The 24,819-nt window shown below is 37.1% G+C and overlaps 1 protein-coding gene across 1 annotated transcript in view; it reads left to right on the top strand.

Moving 5' to 3' along the window:
• The window catches only part of PCSK5 (proprotein convertase subtilisin/kexin type 5), a 224,567-nt gene extending 201,371 nt beyond the window's left edge, over positions 1 to 23,196 (top strand). Inside the window, exons 28-37 of the mRNA XM_030237104.2 lie at positions 9,628 to 9,711; positions 10,187 to 10,382; positions 12,629 to 12,846; positions 13,853 to 14,089; positions 14,554 to 14,784; positions 16,366 to 16,543; positions 17,491 to 17,708; positions 19,767 to 19,882; positions 21,203 to 21,389; positions 21,941 to 23,196. Coding sequence (XP_030092964.2) covers positions 9,628 to 9,711; positions 10,187 to 10,382; positions 12,629 to 12,846; positions 13,853 to 14,089; positions 14,554 to 14,784; positions 16,366 to 16,543; positions 17,491 to 17,708; positions 19,767 to 19,882; positions 21,203 to 21,389; positions 21,941 to 22,344 — 2,069 coding nt within the window. The 3' untranslated portion in view covers positions 22,345 to 23,196. The remainder of the gene's footprint in view (positions 1 to 9,627; positions 9,712 to 10,186; positions 10,383 to 12,628; positions 12,847 to 13,852; positions 14,090 to 14,553; positions 14,785 to 16,365; positions 16,544 to 17,490; positions 17,709 to 19,766; positions 19,883 to 21,202; positions 21,390 to 21,940) is intronic.
• The last annotated feature ends 1,623 nt before the right edge of the window (positions 23,197 to 24,819 follow it).

Raw genomic sequence — 24,819 nt, 5'->3', positions numbered from 1 at the left:
CCAAGTATTGCCACAAATTTCTTATTAAAAAAGTTTTAAATGGAGAGGGCATATATAGATTATTTGTCATTCCCATTATGTCAATATATAAAGAAGAATTGAATGTTTATGTTACAAAATAAAACTGTGCCACTGGAAAAAAGGAGACTTTCAAATTTTATAATGGAACAGTAGAAGAATCTATTATAAAGTTTAGGGATTTACGACACTAAGAGTCTTTAAGAAGACGTGGAATGTATCTGACAGGGATGTTTGCTGAATGGAGCAAAAGAACAGATTACTAGCATCATTTTTGAGTCAAGTAAATATATTTTTCTGGTTCCTATGTTTTAATTTGGATCAAACACATCCAAGAATGACAATCCTTAGATCAATATGATCTCATATTAAAAACTAAAATACAGTAATTAATACTTTCAGAAAAAATATTGACCATTTCAATTAATTGCCTATCTGTTGGAGAAATTATGCATTATAGATTATAGGAATAATCTTTCTTCACTTCAAAAACATATCAGAGAGATATAGAAATAAGGATATTAATAGAAAGTTGATCTCCTACTTGCATTTCCTTGTGTTTAATCCACAGAAGCAAGTTTGGGGTTTTTTTTCAGCTTAAGACTACATCTACATGGGTACCATGAAAAGACCACATCTGTAGTCTGGTCTATTTATTGATTATCTCTTTCTCACACTGTTGAACATGGTGACTTCTTGTCAACTTTTTTCTTTTGAGCGGACACCTGATGCAGTTCTGCATAAATGAACATTCCTGTCCTGTGAAATTTCTTTCTCTTAGTCTTGCATATTATCCATCTTTTCTTCCAGCACTAAAAATACATCTGTCTCAGGGACATTTCAAACTGAAAGATGTGTCTCACTCAGAGCTGTACTGGCTTGGACATTAATGACTGCTCCTAAGACAGAGGATTCCTGCCACAGCAGGTGATGTGACTCCAGGGAATGCAGCTGGTGGCTGTACAGCTCCTCTTGGACAGACCTGCAGGGATTCCTTCAGTGTGGCAGCTGCTGCACCACATAACTTCTAGGAAAGTGATGTGAAGCTGGGGATGTCCTGAGCCTTTTTCCCCCAGGCTTCCACATAGAAGTAATCTTCAATTCAAAATGTAATGAAGTTGCCACTGCGTTTATTGAAGTTACATCCTTGAGTAACTACATTTATTTACATTTTCTGAAGTTTCCTATTCAGATACTGTAGTCTCACATAGTTCACAAAAAAATAATTGTCATTGTTTAAAAACAACACAACCTGAATGGTTGATTTTTGTTTCAAATATCACTCACTCATTTCTTTTGATGATTTCATTCAAGGGGCAGATGTCAGCTGAGTCCAGATTTCCAGCCGTACTGTCTATACTGGAAATTCTTGTTGCATGCTAAAGGTCCTTAACAAAAAACATAGAATCCAGGAAGGCAGGGCAAAAACAGATTTAGCTCTAGCAGTGCATCACACTGCTAAGGTTGTTCCTGGTTAGAGACTGCAGTGCATTTCATACCCTGATAACACTTTAATATAGATGGATAATTTAAAAAGGAAAAAAGAAAACAAACCATTCTGTGTTTCACAATCTGTCGCAATTCTTTTCTTCATTATCTAAATCTTTCTGAAAGCTGATGAAATTTAGGGAATGCAGTCACTCTCATTGTCTACACAATTCTGGACAAGAATGGATAAAATAAAAACTTATCTCCTTGAAATTTACTATCGGTGAGTACTCTGGCTCTCATACCTATATAGAAAACATCCCTGGGTGAAGAACAAATGGTCCCTCTCCAGGTCATTTTAAGTATGTCTTAAAATGTAGGTCCTCCTTCTCTTCCATTGTGTACTTCAAAGATATACCTAATATACACAGATATAGGGAGAAAATAATTTTTCTTTCATATTTGAGGTCAAAAACAAAGCATCTTTCCAAGTCTTTTACTAGCTACTCTGGACAAATGGATCTGGGAATCCTTTATCCTACTTTACCTTTATTTGTTATGGTGGTTTTTAGGTTTTTATGAACCCTTTGATTTTATCCAGGGTTATTTTTTCTTACCAAAATATAAGGACCTCCACCTCATCTGTTTTCAAACTCATTTTCTAAGGGTAGCCTGTCATGCAGCATGACAGGCATGATTCAAGTAGCTTGTCCAAGCTGTAGGGGTTATTAGAATAGTTTCATGATTTTCACCAGCCCTACATGAGCAAGGTTGTGGCTGAGATTTGGGTTTTGACTTGCATCTTCTCTGGCTGTTCAATATAAGCTTCTTACAGTGCATCCTCAGCATCCTCAACCTCAGCACCATGGTAGAGCTGCCTATGATCCTCAGAAGTAAAGGATCTGATTTGAACATATAGCCAGATGATTTCTAGTCCTACCATTCTGGGGAATTGGGCTGGGTCTGGGGAGCTTAGTATTAAATAAACAACCTTGTCCTTGCCATGGGAGTGAAGGTAGGAGAGCACCAAATGCATCCTCAGTACATGGCCTGCCCCAGACTGTTGCAGGAAGACAACTCAGCTAGGAAGACAGAAAAAATTCTGCATCCAATAGTCTGCATCAGCTTTTATGATGTTACTCTTCCATTTACTCTTTTTCTTTAGAAAATGTACTAATTCAGAGCTGAGGTATTAGGCCTTGAATTGTATTGCAAACAATGAAACAATTTCTCTTTGGCCCTGCCACCCGCATGAATTCAGTGGGCTCCACTGTGGGTTTAGTGAGCATGTTGACATACCGTGGGGAACAATGTGACTTTTGGGAAATGTTTTGCTGGTTACAAGGCTAACATAATTTAAAGGGCAGTACATCAGAACCTTCCATGGAGAAAACAACTCAGGGTCTGACTTTCTTTGCAAGTTGAGAGACTAGTCCATTTAGGTTAGAATTAAAACCACTGTGAATGTAGAATACACATCTATTTTCTATCATGTTCAAGGTTTCACTTCCGTTTTTTTATGCAAGGATAAATTATAGGATATACATATATATATGTGTGTATATATATATATATATATATATATATATATATATATGTATCCCACAAATTTTTATGAGCAAGCACTTCAGCATCCAAAACACTCTATTAAAAAAACCTATTTCAATTTCTATTTGCTTTGCTGGTATATTCTGCTGAGCAAACTGGTATATTCTGCTGAATCCCTAAAAGGTCATATTCAGGTCTGAAATAATGCAGCATAATTATGTCTGTTACTCAGGCTTTTGAAAAGACAGGAAAAGCAAAGGAGAAAGGGAAAAAACCCAACAACTGAACTCTAAGTTTCTAGCATGAAATATCTGTATTTTATCTCATGTACTAGATGATCAATTTGGAAGCCAGGAAACACACTAGTACAAACTCAATTTACCAAGTGAGTACATGGCCCTTTTTAACTGGATTAGATATTTTGCAAATTATGATGAGGCCTTTGTTTTGCCATATCACTAGAAGGCTGCACCCTTAAAAACAATCACTCCTTGGTTTAATATGCTACATTGTAATGAAAATTAAAAATGTGAAAAAATAGGTACAGAATAAGATCAATTTCTAATGATGGAATGTGTGTTTCTTTACATACAGACTAATAGCAACAGTTTACTGTTATGTACCATCCTCAATAATAAGTGCAACCTCCCACAAGCACCACTAACCAACTGTATTTTCCTTTTCCTAAATAAAAAGCAAAATAAAATCTGTAAAACTGTACTGGTTGTGACAAAACAATCATTAAGGCTGTAAAAGGACCTTAATGCAGCTCTACATGTATACATGTAAAGGTAAAGGTTTCAGAATATGGGAAGGAGAAAAAAAAGCAGAGGGCCATGCAGAAGACGAGAGAAATCAGAAGTAGGAGGGAAGGGTCACAGTCTTTAAAGCATCAAAATGTTTCGCCATTTATAGTGCAGAATTACAAGGTCATGGGAAGAGGTGGCAGGCCATTTTAATTATCACCCAAATGTGAAATTTCAGGTTGCTAGAAGCAAGCAAAAATGATCCATTATCAAATATGTTCTTATGCATGACAACTTCATATTCTGGTTATTTGTTTGTATGTTTATTTATACCAATAAATTCCAGTATTATTTGTAAAATAATGTAGTTGTTACATTAGATGACTAAATTGATAACTAATGGTTATTGGGGAATGTCTTTTACTTCCCATTACTCCTATAATTTCTTTAAATTTACAGTTTACATAAGTCTTCACAATGGGAGAAGTCTAGCATTTTATTACATATGTTTATCATTTTCAATATATTTTACTATATTTATATAATTGCTATTACCTCATGGAGACGTGTAAACTGTTTTGGTTTTTTATTCATGGTTGTATTAATTTTGCAAGAGCAGTGCCATGCACAGAATAAAATCTAACAAACTAAGCTACACTTCAACTGAATCGCATTCAAACCACGTATTACTATACACCATAAAAGCTAGACAGGTCACCTTCTAAAAGGATTATCATCCCAGTAAGAAACAGTCCTTCATTCTCTTCTGCATCCCTTACTAGAGTAATTGCACTACTGTCCAATAACAAAATATATTGTAAATATACAATCCTTTCAGAAAATAGCATCTAGGAGTTACAAATATTACAAATGTACACAGAGACCTACTTTGATTACAATTAAAAAGACAAGGTTTTAAATCTCCTCTTTACTCATTGAAAAGCAAGAATACATGAGATTTAAATTGAAGGAAAGAAAACATCTTTTGCTGGTTTGAACACTTCCCGATTGCACTTCCTGGCCTAATGATCCATTTTACAAATGAACAGGTAGAGAGAGTAAGGTGGACAGCACAAAGGAAATGAGAAACTAGAAAGAACTCTTGTAACACCACTGTGTTTCTGAATGAAATTAAGGAGGGATTATTCAAATGCTTTTGGACTTCAAGGCACTCTTCTTTATATGTGGCCATATCTCTGATCATATGCCTTGGGTTTTGTAGAGAGTTTCAGCTTTTTTTTTTTTTTTTAATAAACTTCACATTTTCCAGAACAAGTGGTGAGCATGTGAAGAGGACCATGCTTGTTTCCATATGAACCCATGATTTTTACCCTAAATATTTTTGAGGACTCATTTAATTTTTCACTAAAAGCAAAAGCAGATTGAAAAAATGTTGGGAGTTCAAAGGAACAGGACAGAATAAAAATTATAATAATAAAAAAAAAGAAATACGGGACATTGTATTAATTGTAAATAAAATTACACTCTTTTTTTCCTTAATTAATTTTGGGGTCACAGTTAACATATTACAGTGATGTTTCAAGAAAATCTACCATTGTCTCACTCATGATGCACAACCCAAATGAGAAAAGAGAATAAGAAAAAAATATAAAATATTTCACAGTCTTTCTGCAAAAGTTTTATAATCCCTTGAACCGACTGAATGGACAAGAGTGCTGTGGCAGCTTCAAAGCTGCAGTAAAATTTAGCTCAAGAAATAATGAGATTCAGTTTTTCAGTGTCTATAAAAGAACAAGAGAGACTTAGCTGGGCCAAAGATGTTACTCATTCTGTCAAAGATACAAGAATAAAGATGGTCTTGGCTCAGTTCTGACCCAAGTTTAAATAAAGGGCTTTTACTTTTGAAAATGAAAAATGGATGTTGAATGTTTAAAAAAAAATACTATAAGTTTAAGGATAAAAACAACTCAGTAGGTCTCCAAAGATCATTCATTTTGTTTAACAACCAGGTCCTTTAAAAGAAAGGAAAATATAACCCAACAGCCTAAACCCAGTAATTTTCCACCTTTCCATTTACAATCAAAGCAAAAACTGAGGAAGTATATGTTGCATGACCATTTCTTCAGCTGTATGAGGTTTTTCTTTGGAAGGATTTTAAACTTAAAGTAAAGGAAACTTACATTTAAAAAGTTCATATTATTCTAAATATGTGCTTTATTTCAGGTTTTTTTGGTAAATGAAAGCCACAGTTACAAGAAAGACTCATTTTACCTATGCAGATTATTTTTAATTTTTACAAATTTTTTTTAGAAATTTCTACAAATTCTTCTGTCAATATTTAAACTGGGAAATTCAAATTCTTATATTTTACTAGCAGCTAAATGTTCTTTCTGTTGTCCACAAAAGCCTAACTGCTTGTGTACATTCCCCTCTGGTGGCAACTAGTAACTATTACAAAAAAGAGGACATACTGCCAAAGGGAAAGAGAAATAAAACCAGTTCACAAAAAAAAAAAAAACAAAACAAAAAAAAAAACAAAAAACTTTATTTTGCATTGTAAGGCTTCAAACATTTAGAAAGAATGAGCTCCTTTAAATATTCTTCAGCACTAGTTAACAACTTCTCTGCTTAACTTCACCTGATCTTCACTCAAAAACAATAAAAGAGAGAAGATCTGCAAAAATAAAGCTAGGACAATAGAAAAACTTAGCCAACTTTTCTGGAGTATTTCTTATATTCTTACAGTCAACATTAATGACACTTCTTAATATTTGGTTAAATACTATTGAGTAATGAAAAACATGAAGCTAAGGTGTAGTGCCTCCAAAAAACTCTTTGACAGCAAAGCTCAAAAAAGTAAGCAATTATCTATTTGAGGATTATTTGCATAAGAGAAGTCAAAATGCTTAAAACAAAAAAAGGTATTCTGCAGGGGAAAAAGATCTGTAGAAATTATATCAGCAAGAGTCAGTGTTAGTGTGGGAAGATTTACTGGACCCTTAGTGTTTGATTTGTCTGCCAGCATCCCAGGAAAGCCGAGACTCCTGTGCACTCTACCAGTGTCCCACAGGGGCACCTTCACTGAGCAGTCCTGCTGGGTGGGAGGCTGGTTCCACCAACTCACTCAGGGAAAGCAGCACTGTAAGGGAGACCCCTCAGCACATCTTCCTCTTTTGGAGGTTGGCACTAGTACTGCCAGCCACTGCTAGTGCCCGTGAAGGACACACTCCGACAGTTTGTGGAGTAACACTCTTTATCCATGTAAAATCCTGACAGCTTAAGGTTCAAAGGCTGTTGGTGATAGTGCCTGACTGAAAAAAAATGTTTTCAAAGCAATCCACAAACAAAATGTTCTGCCAGCAGAAAACATGATTCTTGCCCAACAGGCATGGCTGTGGGGGAGAAGACAGGTTCAGCCCATTGACTGATCCCAGCAGTTATGATGGACTCTTCCCTACCTTCTCCCCCACCCTCGACTTACTTTTGTACTATTTCTCTGTGTAAAGGTGCAGCCTGAGTGACTCTGGTCATGCATACCTTTGTTACTGATTGGTGTCAAGCTCTCTCACTTTGCTTTTAAAGATACAGCTGTATCTGGAGAAATTTTATGTTGCACCAGTTGCCAAAAGAGTAACAGCACAACAGGCTTTCATTATCCTGTAGAAGCAGTACTCACAAATAGTCCTAGTAGAGTGACTAACCATGTCCTTGCTGAATGACCTATCATTAAACACCCAGCTTGTGACCTGCTGTGATCATTACACTAAGACTTTTTTTACTTCAGTGAGTTTTTGAGGCTTCTCAGCTAATGGTTGTGTCAAATGTGGTTATTAGTATGTGGTTATATCAGTATGTGGTTATTCATACTGTTATGGACTCTTCCCAGTCACGTCGAATGTGGACCTAACTTCTCTCATTTGTATCTTTATTATTATTCTCTCTTCTTCCCCTGTGGTATGGTACACATATACCCACTTTTCATCTGCTTAGTATAATGCCCATCATTTCTCCTTATGGGAAAGGCCTTTTTAAAAGTTTCCTGCTCTCCTCCCTTGTCTTTATACTTGACGCATTTGCTTCCATGGTTTTCATTCAAAATTTCAGTATTCTAAACTATTTTACCATAACAGGCAAAACAAAAGAATTTTGTGATATGCTGCATTTGGCTAATCATTACTGCCATCAATCAACCAACAAAAATCATACAAATTTAACTGGCAGGATGAGCTGGGTATGCTAAATGAGGTGCACAGCTCAACCTGCAAGTAACTTTTGGTTTTGTCTTTATTTTGTAATTTCAGCAAAATCACAAAGCTTCTGTGCGTTTTCTGTTTGTCCATAATTATTTTTTCATCAAACCTACATTTAGCCATTGTTGTATTTTCCTGGTATCAAAATACAGAGCTGCATTCTGGGTATGTGGTCACATTGCACAGCAGACTTTTTTTTTTCTGTTATGATGCTCCAATGTCCTTGCCATTTTTTAGCTGATGGTTCTGCAAAGAGTAATCAAAATTTGCTTTTCCACAGTCATAAGAACTACACTTGACACTCACTGGGCCCCCTTTTGGAGGGAAGCAGAAGGCAGAAGTAAGTTTGGGGAGAACTATTTAATAGGCATTATTCTCAAACCTTGATAAGTTAGAGAGATAGGCAATCATCAACTGTATGAATTTTAATTTGGGCAAGTGCTGGATTCAGCACAATGGGACAATGCAACCCCAGTTTCTTATACAGACTTCAGAACAAGAGGCAGAAGAGAAATGCTGGGGAAAGGGACCTGGGTGCTCTGCTTGATGGCAAGTTCAATGTGAGTGAACAGTGTGCCCTGGCAGCCAGGAGGGCCAAGTGTGTGCTCCTAGCACAGCACTGACAACTGGTCAAAAAGGGGATTGTCCTGCTCTTCTCCACACTGGTGCAGCCTCAGTTCGAGGACTGTGTGCAGATTTGTGTACCACAATATGAAAAAGACAATAAGCTATTAGAGAACATCCAAAGGTTGGCCATGAGGATAGTGAAGGGTCTGTAAAGGAAGGAAAGCTTTTCAGGAAGAGAGTGAGGTCATCTGGGTTTGCTCAGCTTAAAGTAGAGGAGACTTCATTGTGGTTTTCATATTCTCACAAGAAGTGGAGCAGCAGGTATTGATCTCTTTCTTCAGTCTTGTGACCAGTGACAGGACACAAGAAAAAGGCATGAAGCTTAGGTTTACACTGGACACCAGGAAATATTTTTCACCCAGAGGGTGATTGAGTACTGGAACATGCTCTCTGTGGAAATGGACACAGCACCAAGTCTAACAAAGTTCAAGAAACATTTGAAGAAATGGTCTCAGCTGATGGGGTGTCCTGCACAGGGCCAGGAGTTGGACATTGATGATACTCATGGTCCCTTCCAAAGCAACATATTCTATGATTAAATGATTTCTGTCTCTTTCTGACTCAGAACTTTTAGGTTACAGGGTAATGGTGTTCTACAACAATTTCATTCAAAATGTCCTAGAAGTACCCCATTAAACCAAGTCCCCAAATGTACATACTTTCTAGATCTTTCTGTTTGCGACCTATTAGTATAACATATCCCTATTTGGGGTTGGAGCACTACATTGAAATTAAGATTTTTTTGAATAATTATAAAATTAACAACATTATTATTGTTCTCATTTGTGATGAGCAGTCCAGAACAATGCCTTAGTGAACATGAGTAAAATATTCATATTTTCCTTTAATACAATCTGTAACTTACCATTTAGGAGAGAGGAGTCAAGCACAATTATTAAGTACTTCAACTTTATGAAATCCAAAAATTTGCAGAGGTGCATTTTCAAAAACACTTTAGGAAAAGCCATACAAAGTGTCCCTTCTAAAGGGAGGAGAAATTAAGAAAACCAAATGGTAAAAAAAGGAATTTTTTTTCCCTTTCATCCTAGATGGAAATAGAAAATTGCTGTCCTGTGACTCTTCATGTATGACCTGTGAGACATCTGCTGATGTGTGTACTTCATGTCCAGAAGGTAACTCTTCAGCTTCCTTGGATAAGTTTGCAAGTGACTATAGAATTTCATATCCTACATGCTTCCAGAGAATGTTTTTGTCAGTGGTCACTACAAAGTCCCTTAACAGCTTAAGAGGCATCAGACAATGAACAACTGAATTCAGGCAACACCCTTGGCAATATGGGTCAAAATATTGTCGATGGCTTTCCTTTCAATTAAAATTTGTACATTTCATGCAGGAATTACTGAATAGGGATTTCTTCAGTGAGACATCCTAGATAATCCTGATGATTCCTTCTAACTGTCAATGTCAGTGAAGAGTGAATTAAAAATTTTGGGAAATGTCTTAAGAAAGCATGTTTTATTCATGCTTTTAAGAACCAAAGTTGAATTTTTAGAAGTTGAAAGCTTTTTTGGTAGCCATCCAAGGCAGAAATCTTTAAAATATATGTCTAATTGATGTCTTTACCCCCCTGGGTTGCTCTTCTGCCAGGAAAATTTCTTTTCCATGATACCTGTATTTCTCTGTGCCCTCCAAAATATTTTGGCAACGTTGCAAGTGGAAAGTGTGAGAAGTGTGGGCATGACTGTGAGGTGTGCTCTGACCAGTGGCACTGTCAGAAGTGTCAGGCTGAACAGAACCAGCTGCTCTTCCTCCACAAAGGCAGATGTTTACAGGAGTGCCCTGAGTAAGTAACCCTTTTTATATCATCTCTGATTTTTTTCTCTGTGTGTTTTCTCTTTAAAGTTCAGATCCATTATTAAACTTTCAAGGAAGAAGTTCATGTAACACATGCTACCAGAAATTAGGGTAAACGTCGTTTTCAGACTGCCTGAATAAACAGTATTTGCTTTTGGTTGGATAAAAAGTAAAAAAATCAAAAGTGAAGGAAAGACATTAAATCCTATGAAAGATGGAACAGCTCTCAATGACTTTAATAGGAACATGGTACTTCATGGCAAATGATAATACAGGTTCTAGACATCCTCCAGTTTGTTCCTTTCTCCAAGTAGTACAGAGCAGAGATATAAACTCAGACAGTGAACATATTAGAGTCCTGATATGTAAATACAGAGCATTGATATGTAAATACAGTGCTTAATGATGTGTGTTTGTCTCTTTGGCTCATATTTATTTTTATATATCTTTATATGTGGAATTTAAAAATATTCCCATTTGATTGCAATGGATATTAGATCAGGCACATGAATAGATCAGGTTCTCTCTTTTCTGTGTTTTTAAATCAGCGTTCATCTTATGTATATATACATAAAACCAATGATATGCAGAAAAAAAAGCCTTGCTGGTTAACCCTTTTTCTTCAGAAAATTATGAGGTTCCTGCTTTTCTTGCAATCTCTCTGCCACTGCCTTCCTGATAATTTTGTCAAATAAGTCAGAGAGGGCCAGTGGAACAGGTTTTCTTCAGGAAATGTCACAGTAAGTTGCCTTTATTGCAAGATAATTGCAATAAAGCCAACTCTAGTCCAGAAACAATTTTTAATATTAGAAACTGAGGCATACAACCATTAATTGTGTTTTGACATTAATATGTTTCTTGTTAGTACTAGTTTCCCAGTTATCCCACCCAGAGTCAGTATAACAAAATTAAAACTTTTTATATACCTCTAGTTATTTCAGCTGTTATTATCCCCCTTTTTTTCTCTAATTCAAGTCTGTAAATAACAGCTTCCCATCACTGAGCAAAATTCACAGGGTTTAAACTCCAGTTTCAGACTCTGAGGTAAAGTTCTTGAGACACAACTGTTCTCCACTGGAGCAAAAAATTAGACTATTAAGGGGGTTGGCTTGGGTTTGGGGACACATTTTTAAGGGTTAAAAAAGTGAACAAAAGGTTTGGCTTATTCCACAAATTATTTCTGACAGAGGAATTTTGAAAGACTGGGCTAACCAGGTACTCAACATTGGAAAAAGAAAAGATGACACGACTGTGAGAAGTAGTTGCAGGACCTTGATAAAAGTTGGAAGATAAAAAAAAGAAGATAATAGGTCGCAGGCATAGCTCCTCCTGCCTTTTCTCTAACCTTGCTTCTAGTGCATCTCCCTGGAGTTCCTTTGGAAAAATCATGTCAAAGAACAGAAGAAGCAGCACCCTTCTATAAGGAGTAACAAATTTGTTAATGTAAAGTACATATTGTGGGAATACTTCCTGCCTCAACTTCTTATTTAGTTTTCATCAATGGCTCTGTGGATTAGCAATCATCTCAAAATGTTGACTTACCCATCTTTTAACCTTGCAACAATTTGATTCTGAGAGTGTAGACAAATTGAATTCACCATATCTTCTATGCATTTTCACCTGAAGCAGAGGAGCAGATTTTTTTCTGTATTTATGACTAGTACTCCCAGCTGTGGCTCCCCACATTTGCTCTCACACCACAGATACCAGCAAAATGTACTCCCTCTTTGCCATCTCTTGCCTGCTGTCACTAAGTCAAGGTGTTATGTAAATGCCCAGCTTTTTTTTTTGTTATTTTCAATCCCTGACCTCATTCTTCCTACCCTTCACATTTCCAGAGTTGTCTCTTTTCTCCTGCTCTCTAAAGCCACTGAGGTTACCCTTCTCTTTCTTTCTTTGACTTCAGTATTGCAGATCAGCTGCACAAGACTAGAGATCACGATTCCCAAATGATATATATCTTTCTATCTTATGTAAGGGGGAAATGAAGACACAAAAGTTCAACATAACTTGGACAGAAGGTACAAGAAGAAAGGAAAGCCTTCACATAGCACTAACCATGTATATTTTCTGCTTTCAGACACAGGAGAAGTTAAGTGGAAGATGTGCAAAAAATTGTGTGAGAAACATGTTCGATCTAGTGAAGTGCACATGCTGGGAGAGTCTCATTTAGAGTTGTAATTCTCATAGCCTGGAGTGACCAACAGTTTGCTTTGTGGTTTTTTCATTCCATAGGGGATATTTTAATGATTCTGAGACTTGCAAGGAATGCAGTGGATCCTGTAAGACATGCATGGGAAGTGCCACCCAGTGCTTGTCCTGTAAAAGTCCTTTGCTTCTGGAGCACCGGGAATGTAAATCTACTTGTTCAGAGAAGCATTTTGCCTCTGAAGGAATCTGCAAACATTGCCCTGAAATGTGTCAGGAATGTATCCATGATGAAATATGCACAGGTATTACAAAGAACATCTGTTGTGTAGAATAAAATCCACCTGGATCTGTCTGAAGAGAGACTGGCAGAAAACCAAATCCAAATTCAGTAATGTGAAAATAAATTTTTAAAAAGTGCATATCATTGTTAATATCTGAAATAGATTATGATGAGACTAAATGTATATTAATGATTTGTGGTTCCTCAGAGATTCCTGCTAGTTTGATTTTATTTTTGATCTAGTGTATCCAACCTTAAAAACTTGGATATGCGCACCAATGTGAAATACGGAATGTTTCCTTCCTAGCTTAGTTAAACTTCACACCTCTTTACCATTTTTGCAATGGCCACTCCTGTTAGAGAAAGAAATCCCTGTGAAGAAAGATATTAGGAAAGTCTTTGGTACCTAGGTGAGGCTAAATGCACCCCTCCCCTCCAAAATTCCCCCCCCGCCCCCCAAATATTAAAGATGGTTAATATTGAGCAAGCCATTCTAGAAACATAAACATGGATGAAATAAAAAACCAACAATCAACAAACCAAACTATAAACAAACATATTAAACCAAATACTCATAATAAAATAGCAACTTATTCACAACTCTAGGCAAAGACAACCATTTAGGTCAATACACTTGAGGTAAACTCATATTTCAATAATAAACTAAACAAAACTTCAGATATATACCTTCCTGGTTTCACAGGAAGTTCACTATGCAGAAAAATGTCAGAAAAAAGTCATCAATATATTTGTGTCAAATGGTTTGGTTAGTATCACCAAAGCTGAGCAAGTGACTTTTTTTCAGAGTTACTTGCTGTAACACAGAAGATACCATTTGAGGGTTGGCCAATGTAGGTCTTCTGGAGGAGAAAGATTTGAAAAGGAAGTCCTACCCTCTCAAGGTGTTCTGATGATTTCTGTGATGACATACAATCCAGAATGTAATGTTTCCTAGGACTTACCTTCTCTCACACTTGGGTTGGAATTTGCTGCCCATTTGCTTACCAATGTTCTGCTGTCCCCTGCAGAGTGTATGGACGAGTTTTTCCTGCACGACGGGAAGTGTGTACGGGAATGCCCTTCACACTTCTACCCTGAAGACAAGCACTGCTTTCCCTGCCATGCTGACTGCAAGGATTGCAACGGGCCGGATTCTGATGACTGCACAGCATGCACTTTCAGCTTGTTTGTCCTCTACAATGGCATGTGTTTTAAAGACTGCCCTGAGGGGAGTTATTATGAAGAAGCCACCAAAGACTGCCAAGGTTGGCAACCGTTGTTTTCCCCAGAAGAGTATTGAGCTACAAGTGGGTCCGTTTAAGGGTCACCCCCTAAGGGCCTGCGTGTGACAGCTAATGTTATTCCCAGTGTCTTGGAGTTGAAGAGGACAGCCAAGGCAGAAAAATCATCTGACTCATTGTAGAGCAGCAAAAATTGAAGAAAGTGGAGAGGGAGGTAGCCAGGATACTTTTGTTTATTATTCAAGTCAACCACTGTGGTAAAATACTGAGAATGGCTACAGAATTGCTGAGAATTGCTGGAGATCCTATTCACTGTTGCAAAAGCAGTGTTGATGCAAAAGCAAACCTAAGGAACTCCTTGCATAAGACTGAAAATTACTTCCCACAGGTTTTCATCCTGAGATTACAGCTGTTCCTTCAAAAATTAAAGCTGTATTAACACTCTGAGACAAATTCAGAAAAGGTGAAATTCCTATTGTCTTTTTCAGCATGCAACAGGACATGCCAGACTTGCTCTTCTTCCACTGCCTGCCTAACTTGCAGAAATGGATGGATACTGAACAATGATGGGCATTGTATGTTATCTGGATCCTGCTCTCCCACTGAGTACTACCTTGAGGAAATTCAGACCTGCAAATCTTGCCATAAGAAATGCTTCCACTGCTCAGGACCTACTGAACACCACTGTCTTAGCTGTGTAAATAACCGGTATCTTCTCAGTAAGTGCCTCTCTCCTGCCTCTAGATTTTATTCAACACTGAAAGCATGGAATAGACAAGTTTTTGTCATATTTGCAAAGCATTTGGGCTGCATCAACCAATCCAAACACTGTAAGGAGGACATGGCAAGTCATTAAATTTTGCAGAGATAATTTCTTCAGCAGGGCTATGTGGAAACTGTGAGTTAGGGCTTGCCGGGGCTCACAGGACTAATGCAGGATTTCCAAATAGCAACAAACACCATGACTGAATGAAACTTGTATGTTTCACTTACTTGGTATGTACTCTTCCTATTGTTTCCAATAAGGACTTTGAAAGCAAGCTACCCTAAGGTTTATTGTTGTTGTTGCTGCTGTTAATGTATCTATAAAAGGTGCACATTTCCATGTTGGCTTCTTTAATCTCTGCAGCAACCTGATGAGCAAAGGAATACTTAAACATCTGTTAAAAGGGATCACTAAGTCAGAGTCTAATGGGTGGCTATGGTGCAAAATCAGTTTCCTGACTTTGGAGCAGAGAGTAAGTTTAAGACTATATAGTCTTAGAAACAAACAGGAAAAAATTTATAAAATCCCCACAATAAAACATTTCTTCTCTACATATTCTTCTAAAAGCAAACAAAAATTTTAGAAAATCATTGGGAGAAAAAAATTAAATAATCCTTTGTGCAGGAAAGAGCTAAAACAAAGTGTAAATTAAAAATGAACCTAAGTTTTTGAGTCTAATTCTAACGTAGATTTTACATTCCTATATTTCTGAAACCTTGCATCAGATTTACCTTTTTTATGAACTCATTAAGCTGTTTTATACCATTACAAATGGTAAAGTTGGTGGACAAATGCAGATAAACATATTGGAACTGAGATAAAAATGCAAAAAAACCTGAAGCGGAAAGTATCTTCCTTTGCCCAACTGCAAACCAAGCAGCAAAATTATCAAGACAAATATGTAATAAGCACAAGCAACTTGTAACCTACTACTTTATTAGCTTTATGCACTTGCAGCTAATTACAACACTATTAACTTCTCATTCAGGATTCCTACTACAATGACTGAGATTTCACTGGAAAAAGTGGGGCTTATCTGGCTTTGCAGCATTAAAAACATTTAATTCCATAACATAATGTAGAAGCCACAGACAAGGGTAAAGACCAGTAAAAAAATTTCATTAAACCTCAAATTTACCATCCTATTCATCATCTACACAGAATGAACTTAGATTGATGCCTAGAGTGAAATCCAGGGAAAACAGCAATGCAAATAAAAGCCTGCCTTACTACTTTTGATTATTCAAAGGAAATAACATCTGCTGTTCATTATTATGCTGCTTTATTTTTGATAAAGATAAAAACCTGCCTGTCCTGAAGAGCTTGCTAATATGCATAAAATACAGAAATGAAGACTAATGAATTTACAAGAATGAAAAAGTAATTACTGTACCCCAACACTGGGTTTTCTTGTTCTGATAGATCCTCTATCAGCAGCTCAGGCTAATAGAGAGTTTGCTCTAGTACAGATGCAAGAGATGTTTCATAGCAAATACTGAATATGATGTGCTACTTTGTATTGTTGTCTCTGCAGACAGAACCTGTGTGGAAACATGCCCAGATGGATATTATGCTGACAGCACAGAGAGGCAATGTTCTGCATGCCACAGCACCTGCGGCACTTGCACTGGAAAACACAGCTCGCAGTGCCTTTCCTGCAAAATGGGTTGGTACAGACAAGGAAAAGGATGTGTAACCCAGTGTCCAGCAGGGTAAGGCCCAAGATCTTTTGCTAAGAGCTGCATCACTGAGAGAGTTTGAGAAATTAGATCACTTCAGCATTCCACATCAGTCTGAAATAGAACTGAGTTTTGTTTTCAGGAGAAAATTTCTTGTATTATCACAGTACTCTAATGGTGGAAAACCTTCCTGCCCTGTAGAAAACTCCAAAATTGGTGCCCAGATGGGAACTGCTTAGATGTGGTGTGGACATGATCAGAGTATGATCTTGGCTCTTTCTATACAGAACAATGTGAACCAGAACAAGTATACTAAGTTATGGGTCAGTCAGCCTGAGCATAGGTAGAAGAGCCTCCAAGCACCACTGTGGCTTCCAGTTAAGGAGAAGCTGGATAAGGTTATATTTTTTTTGTGTTGAGTTAATGCTTACAGTGGGTGATAAGAAAATCAACCTTTAAAACAACTTGGAACTGAGCACTCATAATTCTAGAGAGAAGCTTTATAATTAATCCATTTAAGTTCAAAATGTGAATTCAGTGTTCTGGGAAATTCAGTCTTGGGAAATTCAAATTTAGAACGTTAACCTATGATTTCTCTTTCAGGTCCATTTAAATTAAAACGAGAGTTCAATGGATCACACTGGCTGTCCCTCCCATTAAACCAGAAATCTTTAATGACTATATCTCAGCAAAATCCCACAAACCTTCCCTACTTCAATACTTTATATCTCAATTCAACTCAGATTTCAGAAATTTTTGCTGTAAAAACTACACAGAATCGTGCTTTGTAGCTGAATTCCAATGGCCAAAGGGAATGAAATTAATTCTATTTCCACTGAGATTAAAAATACCTGTGTTCATTTTAGTACGATTTTTATAAATGGATGTAATCACGATAAAAAGCTAAGGATTAAATAAATGTTGGTTTTCCTATCACTGCTGGCCTTTATGCAAAGCTATGCCTATCTGATCTATCTCAGGTATTTTGCACAAAATTCCACTGGATCATGTGAGAGATGCCACAAGAGTTGTAAGGAGTGTATGGGACCTCGAGCCACAGACTGTCTTTCCTGTAATACATATTTCTACCTGTTGCACTCCACGAACGAATGTGTTAGCTCTTGTCCTCAGTACTACTATGAAAACAAGGACAACAACGTCTGTGAGAGATGCCACTCTTCCTGTTTAACTTGTGAAGGTAACAGTATATGTTCTGCTTTGAGCAAAAAAAGGGGTCATCAAAACACCTGGAATCTCAGCTGCATGATCTAGTAACACTTCACGAAGATGCTAACCACACACAGTGCTATCTGTCCATGACTTTGGGCATCCATCCCCCACAGTGGGTGATGGAGACCTCTCCCAGGGGCTGCTGAGCTTTTCCTGGCTCTTGATGACTTGTTGCACTCATGTTCCATTTATTTATTTCTACTGTGTTGATAATTGAGCTGAAACCAAGTATATGAATTCCTGTCAAGCTTTCTCCAGAACTGCTCCCAACAGAGAGCACAGAGAGCCAGCCACTTAATAGGGAAGGCTAGGACCAAGTCACATGTTGCCAAGTCAGTGAATAGAAAAAAATGGACAACAGTAATGAATTTACCATCAGCCAGGCCTCTCACAAAAATGCTCATCACAAAAAAATGGGCTTGCAGGGATGGACCCCATTTTTCACATGAATACTAAGAATGACTGAAAAATACCTCACTCTTTGAGCTGTCCTATTGTCTGCTACTCTGTGAAATCCAAGGAACTTAATTCCAACTACACATCTTTACAGCCTACAAGAGCGGGAAGACTAAAGACCCATAAGGCACATCTCTAGGTTGAAAGAAAAACAGAAATCAAAAGCACAGTGATGTTTGTTGCTTTTAATATAGTTATGTATTTCACAATGTTAACTTTCAGAAACTGGCTATTTTGGTCTGTGAGACACTGGTTTTGGTTTCTCAGTTTTCCTAATTAAACCACTTCTGGAACAAAAAGCATTAATCCTCTTGGACCCATTTGGTGTCCTTTTTTACCTGAACAACACAAGATTATAGCTAATGGGTTCCATGCTGCAGCTTAGAAGACCATGCATTGGTCTTCTAATGAAGAACAACACAAGATTTTTACCTGAACAACACAAGATTATAGCTAATGGGTTCCATGCTGCAGCTTAGAAGACCATGCATTGTAACACAAAAACTGTTTTGGATAGTGGATATAATGGACAGTACAGATAGCTAACTGCAACATAATGATATAGTGGAAACTGTACTTAGAAAGAGACACATTCAAGAATGTTTACAATGTAATTGTATAACAATATTATGAAAAGTAGCAGAAATATTTTTGTTTGGATTTTCAACAAAAAATATAGGCATTTTAATTTACATACCACCTCCTGTGTTTTTCACATTATTTGACCTAAATACTATAGGACAGGATTTTTATCATCATTACAAAGACAGAATTATAAAACGCAAGACAGTCTGAAATGCACCCGCATTACTGATATATTAGCAAAAAGCATGGTGTCTTTGTCAAGAGCAGTAAGGAAAACCCTGCATTGCACAGTAATTTAGGAAGTTCTCTGTGTTATAGAAGGTTACTTACTTCAGCAGTTTAACATCTGCTAATGTCAGTTCCTTGCATTTAATTTTCTTCTTTTCAGACAATGGCAGAAACTGTCTAGGTATAGGGAAATGGATGGGTGCATCTTGACACTTAAGGCAAACCCATCCCCTCAGTGTTTCACAGATATTCTGCATGCAGCATCTGTCTTTAAAAAGTCTCTGACACACAAGGTGCATATGGTCCTCTGGCTGTGCCTAGTGAATAATGGTTTTCTTTAATGCAACTAAATTAGTTATTTTTCTACTCAGATAAAAACATCATTTAATTCATGGTTGTTTGAAAATAGTTAACAGGGCAAGTAAGTATGAATTTTGTGAAGAACAGAATCTGGAGAAGGTTCTCCACATTTTACTTCAGCACTCTGATCTAATTTATCTTCCTGAATATGTCAGAGGTTCCCTGTACAGCTGATTCTGAAATAATCTTTTCATGACTATCAAAACACATAAGAAATAAACTTTGTTTGCACATAAAGCCCCAGGACTAGGCACAAGCTTTTTCTAATACCAATCTCTCCATGTGGAACTCCTCACTAATGATTGTTGCCACATTCTTCATAGCAGTGGTTCGTATAATTTTTAAAGGAAGTTACCCGACATTTCCTGTTGTAATATTGTTATTTTTGCCTGTCTAGGGAAGGGAGCATTCAGTTGCACGTCTTGTGTATGGAGCTACAGTTTATTAAATGGAATGTGCAGCTCAGACTGTTTAGTAGGTGAATACAAAGTCCAGGAGACACCAGGACAAAAGGTACCTACTTGAAGGGTTTTTGTACACAGTACAAACAACACATGGCTCTTCTCTGAGTTTTTAATGGTGCCTATCTTTAAGTATGCTTACTTTTTTCCTCTTTTTGCAGGGGAAGCCTTGTTTCTTTTTCTGGGGTTACCTTATAATCAACAAAGATATCAAAACTACATGAACAGATCAGGTCTATTAATGATACAGTGTTTTTTTCTTCCAATATAACTGAGATTTCCTCTTGGATTTCTGATGCTTTTTCTGTAACAAATCCTTCTGCATTTTTGATTGACAGCTTTTCTGGCAGAAAGCTCTAGTAGAAGGACAGGCTGAAATTAACACAGCTGTATCTTTAATTGAACAGGATTAGGTTTGGGTCTGCACCATAAGCCTGGATACCCCACCATCCAGATTTCCACACCAATTGTCTTCTAAAGACATTTATTCAAGAATATAGCAGCAAGGCATGCCTGGGATGCTACAAACCCTGAAGTCTCTGTCCTGGAGTATCTTCTTGACAGTCCTACTTCCTAGCATTGAATCTGAGAAAACAGCCCTATTTGAGGCTGGGGACCACACAGTTGTGCAGGTCTTTGCAAGAGCTTTGACTCTAAGAAATTATGAACAGCTATGATCCTGCAATCTTGCACAGGTTCTTCCATGTGGGATAAACAGCCTTGCAATCCTAACTGCAAGTTTGGTGAGAGTTTATTGGAGTTTCCAGATGCTCACAGTGAACATGTACCATGGCCAGAAACTGTGAGCATTGCAAATACTGAAACCACTGATTTCAGAGCATTCTGCAAGGCAGGTGTGATCACAGTGACTTCTGGAAGCCTCTGTAAACAAAGGTTCCCAGAAGCCTGGACTTAGGAAGACTATTTGAATCTAAGCTGTTTCCACAGAAAAAATAAGCCACACAATTGAAGAGAAATCAGTTTTGCTAAAAAATTTCCAGCCACCTTTATTCCTTACTTCTGCTTCTTCCCTGCATAGAGAGAAAATTCATACTCTCAGCTTTGTCCCAGAATATTTCATATTGCTTCTTCCATGTCAGTTACTTTTCTGGCCCAAAAAGCTTGAAAGAATGAGAAAATTTCAACATCCGGCCTAGCTAGATCTCTAAGCTTTTACAACACTTTACATCCCACAAGCAGATCACTGAAAAATCAGAAAATAGGAAATTTTGAATTTGGTATTGTATCTTCACATTGACACTCATGGTGCCTAGAGATGACAACCGCGATGGTCAATGACAGGACAGAACTGCCAGGTGAGGTTTAAATCACACAAAATCAGAGGTGCATTGCTTGTGTTCTATGTTTGAAGGAGAACAAACCCAAGTGTGAGAGATGTGACAGCTCATGCGTTGAGTGCAAGGGACCTGGTCCTCTCAACTGCACAGTCTGTCCAGCCAGCATGCAGCTCTTCCTGGAGGAAAGCCGCTGTCTGCCCTGCTGCAGCCACACTGACCCAGCAGAAACCCCAGAGTGCTGTGACTGCAGTGAAACACAAGGTAGGACCATGCTGAAAAGCAGGAACAGTGCTAAGTGTCCTATGGCTGATTATGCTGACAGGCTGCCTAAAAACTGGACTAGAGCAAAAATGTGCTATTGATAAACAGTGTGTTTCTAGTGCTTCATCAAAAATAGGGAAGGTTTTACTCAAATAACAACCATTATGTCTGCTGCTGGAGAGGGCAACTTCTCACACTCTCAACGATTATGTTAAATGGCCTGGCATTTCATAAACTGACTGGTTTATGAATTGGCTTACTTCAATGAACAGACATCTTAATCTCATTGCATTCATCTGCCTGCTAGCTTTTCAGCTTCTTTCTCATTATTTCAAATCAAATAATGAAGAATAGATATCTCAACAACCTTATCAACATCCTTGCTGCATAAGAACAAAAATGTCATTGTGATACCAGAAAAGCTAGGTGTTTTGTTGACTGCTATTACTGCACCAGACACACTGTACCAGATTTTTAAAACACACACACAAATGCAAGCTCATTTCACGCTTTTTTTTTTGTTGTTCTTTTGTTTTTAATTGCCGTTGTAGATGACTGCGTATTACAGACAACTCTACCCCCTGGGCAAAAAAACAAAACTATTTTCTTTGTTATCACTTGCATTTTGCTTCTGCTTGTAATTGGGGCCATTGTATTCATCTGGAGAAAGGCACGAACCAAAACCCAGCCTGTCAATAAAGGACGATATGAGAAGCTGACAAATCACTCCAAAACCTTTCCTTCCTCTGTGAGCAACTATCACAAGAATCCCAGTTACCATGAGGATCAAGTGATTGAATACAGAGATAGAGATTATGAAGGTGATGATGACGAAGATGACATAGTATACATGGGCAAGGATGGCACAATTTATCACAAATTTAAATATGGACTCTTGGAGGATGATGAGGAAGACGAACTAGAATATGATGATGAAAGTTACTCATTTAGATAATTTTTACTAGTGTACTAACAGTAAATTAGTCCTACTTTACTGTTTTTCCTATGAAATTATAGGTATTTAGTTAATATGTTTAGTTACTTGATAGCATCCTGACCTACAATTTTTTTGCTATTAATAATTGTGAAAGAAGAATAATTTCTAGAAATATTTCTAGAAATTCACTTTTTCTAAATACATCTTTTCTAGGCTTTTAAATAGCATCCCGGATGTAATCTGGTTAACAGACCAAGTTTCTATGCATTTGTGTGGAGAATAATCCTTTCTCAATATGTGTTTGTGTAACTAACACAAACTTTTCTTCCGACATTTTGAAAAACCATGCCAATCACTACTACAAATGTGATAAGCAAGATGGGTGCATCTACCTGATGAATGCCACTGGGAGGGGATGCCAGTAGTTCACTAATTTGTGATTAGTTACACAGCAATTCATAATAGAAGAGGCAACTTGGAGGAATTTACTTAGATTTTCTTCATAATTACCTGGTGTTCTCTGAAGCAAACACATTCCACTTCACAATATTTACAGTGTACTTTCCTGTGAATTCATGTATCTGTGACATGGTATTTTAAGACTTAGGATTCTAACTACTTCTTATAACTATATCTTATTCACAGTTTGTATGAAATAGAACAAAAATATTTTATATATCAGCCTCTGATTAATCTTTACTGCAGTGTTTGTCAAAAAATCTTGCATTTTACAAATTAATTTCTTGGTTTACAACAAAGGGCAATATTGTCTATAAGCATGGCACACACACACCAATTCTGCACCATGAGCAGATGGTGTTTATATTGTAAATGGCTCAGGATGCTCAGACAATGGCAAAGGGGATATTTGCACTTTTCTGTTAATTTTTATTACTATTACAGAAATAAAAATTTATCATTCTGAAGAAAAGTATGGCTGTTTGTTGTGAATAAATTCTTTAGCCATCTTTGCTGTTACTCACTACATTTCATTAAATCTCAGAGTTTCTCTAGGCTTCCAGTTAGGATCTGCTTTAAAAACAATAAGGGTATATATGTAGATTTACTGTTTACAAGGAATTGTGTAAAAATACCAGCTTTTCACGGCTCAATGACTCAGTGGAATTTTCAGTATTACATAAGCCTAAAGACCTCAGGATAGTTCCAGCTGTAAGATTAAAAATGTTTTATGGAGAGGTTTATTGCTTCCAATTTTAATTTTAACCTTCTAGTCATTGCACCTTCAGTAAGAAAGAGAAATTAAATGTAATGTGACTTCACAAAAGCTGAAACAAGCACCTATATTTAGGAAAAGCTATAAAACAACATTTGACAGCAAGGTACTTCAGAAAGACATGTTATCTTTCATTTTAAAATCTAAAAAAACAGAATAGGAAAGAAGAGTGAAAAATCAGTTTGAAAGATGATACTGCTAACCTGGTTTTCTAAACTTGTTTAAATTAACAATATGCTTTATTCTTGTTGCTAGTGGCTCATAACAACTGTGAGGATGTGTTCTGACACACTTCCTCACATTTCAAAGGCTTATTCTTAGCTATGGCTGAGCAATCTGAAACCAGAATGATAATGTGCATTTTCTTTATGGGCTCATAGGTTATGAAATTATATTATCAAAGGGCAGGTGACCCTGGAGGGGCAACAAATCATTGAAACCATGGTGCCATAGTCAGGACTTTGGTTACTCAGTCCTTTTGCCATGCCCTGGTTTCCTGGGGGCAATGGGGTCCATCTGATAAAGCAGGGAAAAAGCATCTTTGGTCAGAGACTCGCCAGACTCCTGAACAGGGCTTTAAATTAGATTTGTTGGGGAGGGTGTCTGTCCATCCCAATCAGGCCAGTCAAATATCAACACCTTTATTGGATGCCCAGAAGAGCATCAACATCTCCTGTAAAAGAAAATCATATTCAATATCTTTGAAGGTGTTAAGTTTGAAAATAGTACTCAAGGAGTCACAAATTTAGGGACCTGCATTTCTTTTCTACAACTAGAAATCCCTGCTAGGAGTCTAAAACAAGACCAAGAAAATAAAAGCACAAGGAAATAATTCTAGTCTTGTTCTAAAGAAACTTCATGGAAAACTGGTAGAACCAAGGAAGACAGTAAAAAAAAATTACAGAGAACACAGTAGCACACACTGGAAATTCTGGTTTTCTGAATTATTTTATCCCTTCTATTAATCTAAGTTCCTCACACTTTTTCCTGAAATAAAGGCATCCAATTATTTTTTTAATATTGTCTAGTCCTTTTTACCTGTCATCACCATTTCCCAGCTCTGACTCCCATTGTCACAAACATTTATAAAGTTCTGGTCTCCTGGAAAACACAAATCTTTCAAATTATTCCTCAAGACTAACAGATACTAAAACTTTTCTAAAAGTACCCTAGCAAGTGCAGCCTTCTGTTTTAATAATTTCTCTTTCATCTTTCTACTTTGTGTTTTTGGACGATACCTTTTCCATATTACAATCAGA

Source organism: Serinus canaria, chromosome Z (assembly GCF_022539315.1).
Source record: "Serinus canaria isolate serCan28SL12 chromosome Z, serCan2020, whole genome shotgun sequence".
NCBI lineage: Eukaryota > Metazoa > Chordata > Aves > Passeriformes > Fringillidae > Serinus > Serinus canaria.
This window is presented reverse-complemented; position numbering and strand designations above follow the sequence as displayed.